The 6,000-nt window shown below is 47.9% G+C and overlaps 1 protein-coding gene across 1 annotated transcript in view; it reads right to left on the minus strand.

Annotated features, from left to right (window-relative positions):
• The window catches only part of GDPD5 (glycerophosphodiester phosphodiesterase domain containing 5), a 205,520-nt gene extending 204,048 nt beyond the window's left edge, over window positions 1-1,472 (minus strand). Inside the window, exon 1 of the mRNA XM_065422704.1 lies at window positions 1,356-1,472. Coding sequence (XP_065278776.1) covers window positions 1,356-1,472 — 117 coding nt within the window. The remainder of the gene's footprint in view (window positions 1-1,355) is intronic.
• Window positions 1,473-6,000: the final 4,528 nt, after the last annotated feature.

Below are 6,000 nucleotides of genomic sequence, written 5' to 3' on the forward strand. Positions count from 1 at the left end.
ACTGAGCTCCCTGCATTCAACCCCCCACCTTGATGAGCCCCACCCCCTGGACAACCCTGAGCCCCCACATCCAGACCACCCACACCACTGACCCCAACTAGCTGCACCCAGACCCACACCCCACCAAGCCCCACTCCCCCAGCACCCAGACCGCCCTGCTGAGACCCCCACACCCAGACTCTTCTGCTGAGACCCAACCACTTTCACCTGGAAGCCCCTGCAGAGTTCCCTGCACCTGGAACACCCCTCCACCCCCAAATGAGCCTCTGTGCATCCAGATCCCCTCCGCACCTAGACCCCCCACTGAGCTGCCTGCACCCAGATTGTCCCAGACAGAATCCTCTCACCCCACACCTGGATCCCCCCACACTTGGATCCTGCCTGGTTGAGCCTGCGTGCCCCACACCTGGCACAGAGGGGCAGGGCCCCAGGGTGTTTCTGGGGTAGGCCCAGGCCTTGTGCTGTGTCAGGGTCAGATGCAGCCTCACCACTGAGTCCGTGTCCTGGGGGTGAGGAGCTTGCTGGGTGATCTCCCACCTTTGTACAGCCAATGGCCTGTGCTCCCCACTGCCATGCTGGAGCCTCTGCATTTATTTATTGACAAATAAAACTTGCAGAATTATGCAGAATTTTAAAATATTGTGCACAGAATTTTAAATTGTGTGGCGCAGAATGCCCTCAGGAGTAAGAGATGACATGACTGTTCCAAGGTCACCCAGCAGGCCAGTGGTAGAGTTGGGAACAGAACCCAGGTCCCCTCAAGTCCCAGTCCAGTGCTCTGCCCGTTAGGCCACACTGCTTTGAAGAGGAACCCGGGTGCAGTACTGCAGCTCAATTAGCTGCCTCAGCCCCAACAGTGGCTATGCCATCAGAATTGCTTCACCAGGGAGGTAACATCTGCCAGCCAGGAAGCCATAGGCTCTTAAACAGAACAAATTAAACAAAGGAGAGAGAACTGAAGTCTCCTCATAAATGCAAAGGGAAGAACAGAGATGTTAAAATGAGAGGTCATGACACAAGGGCCATGTAATTCACAAGCCTGAAGACTGAGAACAGGGATACACGCATCCTCTTCTGCCACAGCAACAAAGGGTCAGCAACACTAATGGTTTTAGTTAAAAACGCATGCAGCCTTTAACTTAAAGAAATCCCAAGGACATTAATTTCTATTCTTCACTTCAGTAACATATAAAGCAGCCAGGCTGCATAGCACCAGAGCTATTGAGAGCACTTTTTTAAACTGAAGCTTAATTTCACATTCAAGGCCAGCCTTCAGGTTCTCCATGCCTGGCTAGCCATTCAAAAAATTAATATGAACAAGGGATGCATAGGGGAGGAGACAACCCATTACCAACCTTTGTGGTGTCATCATGTGACCGCTGGTACCGTTTCCAACGGCAGCCATAGATCCCGGTCAGGCATGACAAACACAACTGCGGCTCGTAGTACTGTAGTGGTTGGTGTTTAACCATGCTCTTTCCAGCTCTTCAGTAGCACGCTATCAGAAATCCATCAGGCCTTGGGAGCGCCCTGAAAAGAGAGAAGAGAGGGAAGGTGTGACATCAGAGATCCATCATTTCCATCCATTTTAAAGGAAGCGGAACGTGGTTCATAGTTAGAACTGGAGAATGGTCGTCAGGACTCCTGGGTTGTATTCCCAGCTTTGCCAGGATCTTGGGCAAATTGTCCAACTCTATTAAAGTTTATATTTGAAAAAAGGTCTACTTGTGGTGCTGGCACTACACTGAATGAAGTGATGACAAGTCAATAAGACTATTGTTTACTTTGTGCACTAATCACAGCCTGGACAATTCAATCTCTTTGCATTTTAATATTAAGGTCCAGATCCTCAGCTGGTACAAATCTAAATCACGCGACTGAAAATGGAACTACAGATGTGGATCTGGCCCCAAGTATTTAGTGGTGTCTGGAAAGCAAGCCAAGGTCGGGTTTCAAGCGGTCTCTTGCTTCCTACACTGGTGAGTCGGAGAGGCAGCGTTCTCAGGAGTGCACTGCATGTCCCTCCCAATCCACTCCAACCAGTGCTTTGAATGGTGCTGCCGGGGCCTGTAGCTGGCTGAGGGCCCTTCCCATTACACAGACACCCATTCTCTCCCCCAAAAGGATTTACGCATTAAGTGCCCAAAGAGTTGCATATACTCAACTGTCATTACCGTGACACACTTAAAGGGCTAGTTTTCCCTGTCCCTCCTAGCCTCCTCCACCCACACCCCGATGGGAACTCAGTCATTGTGTTCTGCAGAGTTCCACTACATACCTTGGGAAAACATTCTGTAACTAACGACACTGATTCTATGCCGTGTATGTCACAAAGCTACTGTTTATATTTAGATGCTTGCTTTCATCTCCGCTGAGATCTGTAGCCGACATCCTTAGTTATCCAATGGATTTTACTATTAAAAATCAGGATTAGCAAAAGGGAACCTACGATTTATTGCCTGCACAATTGACACTGATGCTTGGAAACCTGGCATACTGTACACAACTACTGTTTGGTGGTAGGAATTGTGGTGCTCTCCATTCCCTTCCCTTCCCACACCCCGTACCAATACCCCTCACTCATGTTTGTATATTTTCTACTTGGCCAGTAAGTCTTTATGTAAGGCCAACAGATCCCGGTCATTGGGGGGCAGGATCGAACCTGGGACCTTAGCTTAGTGTATGAGTATCTGCTTCATGAGCTAAAAGCCACAGGGCTCATAGCTGAGGGTGTAGCAGACTCAATCTTTAGATCAGTGGTCCCCAAACTTTTCAGGGTCATGCCCCCCCTTACCAATGTCCACACACACACACACACACACACACACCCGCGAGCCGGTACCAGGAGCAGCTCCCGGAGGGGGCGGGGGGACATTGACAGGGGTAAGGGCTCAGAGGCTAGGGCTGCAGCTGCGGGCAGAGCCACGACTCGGCTGCAGTCAGGGCTGAGGCTGGGGGCCGGGCCAGGACCCAGGGCCACAGCCAGAGCAGAGCTGGGAGCGGAGCAGGACTGGGTGGTGCTTCCTCCCCACCCCGCATTGGGGCTGGCCCAGGCCCCACCACACACACACACACACACACACACACACAAACGTTCCTCTGTGCTCCCCTAAGGGGGGCATGCCACACAGTTTGGGGACCTCTACTCTAGATGATCTAGGTGCCACCAGACGGGACAGAATGCCAGACCAAGCAGGCAGGGTAACACCTAGTGAGGTCCCCACCCCGTAACTGCCGTGCTTCCTTTCACCCTGGATCCCACGTGTTCAGTTCTGGATATTTCCAGTGGAGGGTCCGGTGTTTGGCACCTCCACCGGTACTGGAGACAGCAGGATTTTAAGAACATAACGGTCATACTCTGTCAGACCAAAGGTCCATCTAGCCCAGTATCCTGTCTTCCGACAGTGGCCAATGCCAGGTAACCCCAGAGGGAATGAACAGAACAGGTAATCATCAAGTGATCCATCCCGTCGCCCATTTCCAGCTGCTGGCAAACAGAGGCTAGGGACACCATTCTTGCCCATCCTGGCTAATAGCCATTGATGGGCCTATCCTCCATTAACTTATCTAGTTCTATTTTGAACCCTGTTATAGTCTTGGTGTTCACAACATCATCTGGTGAGGAGTTCCAAAGGTTGACTGTGCGCTGTGTGAAAAAATATTTCCTTTTGTTTGAAACCTGCTGTCTATTAATTTCATTTGGTGATCCCTAGTTCTTGTGTTATGAGAAGGAGTAAATAACACTTCCTTGTTCACTTTCTCCACACCAGTCATGATTTTATAGACCTCTATCATATCCCCCCTAAGTCGTCTCTTTTCCAAGCTGAAAAGTCCCAGGTTTATTAATCTCTCCTCATATGGAAGTCGTTCCATACCCCTAATAATTTTTGTTGCCCTTTTCTGTACCTTTTCCAATTCCGGTACATCTTTTTTGAGATGGGGTAACCACATCTGCACGCAGTATTCAAGATGTGGGCGTACCATGGATTTATATAGAGGCAATATGATATTTTCTATCTCTTTCTTAGTTTTCCAGTGTGTATTACTCTGCATTTATTGACTGTCGTCTGCCATTTTGTTGCCCAGTCACCCAGTTTTGTGAGATCCTTTTGTAGTTCTTTGCAGTCTGCTTGGGACTATTGTGAGTAGTTTTGTATCATCTGCAAATGTTGCCACCTCACTGTTTACCCCTTTTTCCAGATCATTTATGAATATGTTGAATAGGACTGGTCCCAGTACAGAGCCCTGGGGGACACCACTATTTACCTGTCTCCATTCTGAAAACTGACCATTTATTCTTACCCTTTGTTTCCTATCTTTTAGCCAGTTATCAATCCATGTTATCAATCCATCAGTCCTCTTATCCCATGACAGCTTACTTTGCTTAAGAGCCTTTGGTGAGGTACTTTGTCAACTGAATTCTCAAGCACAGCAGAACAAGAGTCACAATCTACAATGCTTGTAATTTAACACGCAGTGAAAGGTGCTTCTTTCTGCAATGAACACACAGCTGGCATATCTTGACTGTGTTCTTCACAATCTTATACATTTTTTCTTTCCTAGACAATTAAAACCCAAGAGTGCCCCCCCACACACACACATCCCACCTCACGAATTTCTATTGCACTAATGGTTGATTTACAGCTACACTCAAGACTCAAATATTACATTTGAACTAGTGATGGGCCTCAACTACAAAATGTAAGCATGCCCAAAGCTTCAAAATATTAGGGGCCATTTTCAAAACTTAGATCTGGATTTAAAGCACACATCTAGACAACTTTTGAGTGATGCACAATAGATTACCTCTTGTCCTTTGCTCTGTATTGAAAGCTACATTAAATCGGATGTTAAACTACCAATCCAGTGGTGGATTGGTGAACCAATGTTCTTCCTTTATATGGCATAGTTCAGGCCTTTTTCAAAAGAAGTTTAGCCTCTAGTCTTTGGGACTGCAAAGAAAAACCATTCAGCCTGTCGGAGCGTACACTCATGTCTGCCCAGCGCTGGCAACACTGGCCATTGTCTCAAGAGCTAATCACCCCTGTGGCACCTCCAGCGGCAGCAGTGGTGGGAACACTAGTCAAGGTGCCACCACGCTAGGCTGCAGGGTTTCTATCACCAGTGGAGCTGCACCTGTGGAAATTTTAGAGCAGAGACTCGTGTAGACAGCCCCCGAGTCTTCAAACAATCGTTCTAAGCAGTGGCTCTCAAACTTTTGTAGTGGTGACCCCTTTCACATAGCAAGTCTCTGAGTGTGACCCCCCTTATAAATTAAAAACACTTTTTAATATATTTAACACTATTATAAATGCTGGAGGCAAAGTGAGGTTTGGGATGGAGGTTGACAGCTCGCGACCCCTCATGTAATAACTCCCAACCCCCAGTTTGAAAACCCCTGTTCTAAGGAGAATCAGCTGCCACTCCTAGTTCATTTCAAGGTAATTTAAACTGTAGCCTAGTAGTGCAATCCCCCTCACCTAACTATTTCACTGCTGATCAAAGGGCCTAAGAAAGGAGAGGGGTGATCCTATTGTGAAGGCTGGCATGATCTACTCAGAGTGGCAGTCTCATTGTGGGTCAGGAGTGGGCAGAACTTGACTCGTACTCTCCCAGAATCTATTATAAAAAACAAACCTGATCCCTGACCGATACCATTCTAAAGTCGATCATCATTTCACCTGTCTGTCTGACACGGGGAAAAATACAGACTATTTTACTGACTATTTTAATTGCAAATTTGTACATGCTGTTCCACGAACATGAGACCATTTGCGCCGTTTTTTCCAATTGGAAGCCGTTGGCAGCTGGCCATTCTTTCCTGCAATTCAACGCCTTGAGAGAGACTTGTGGCAGGCTGCTTCCAACACCACTGTCCCACGCACACACCAGATTGTGGGAAGTCGGCGCATGAAGAGGCCTTTCAACAGAGATCCCATTGATCACAAGGCAGCAGATGCCCTGAAACCAAGGCTGCTCTTCAGAAAGAGTTAAAAAAAA

Source organism: Emys orbicularis, chromosome 1 (assembly GCF_028017835.1).
Source record: "Emys orbicularis isolate rEmyOrb1 chromosome 1, rEmyOrb1.hap1, whole genome shotgun sequence".
Taxonomy (NCBI): Eukaryota; Metazoa; Chordata; order Testudines; family Emydidae; genus Emys; species Emys orbicularis.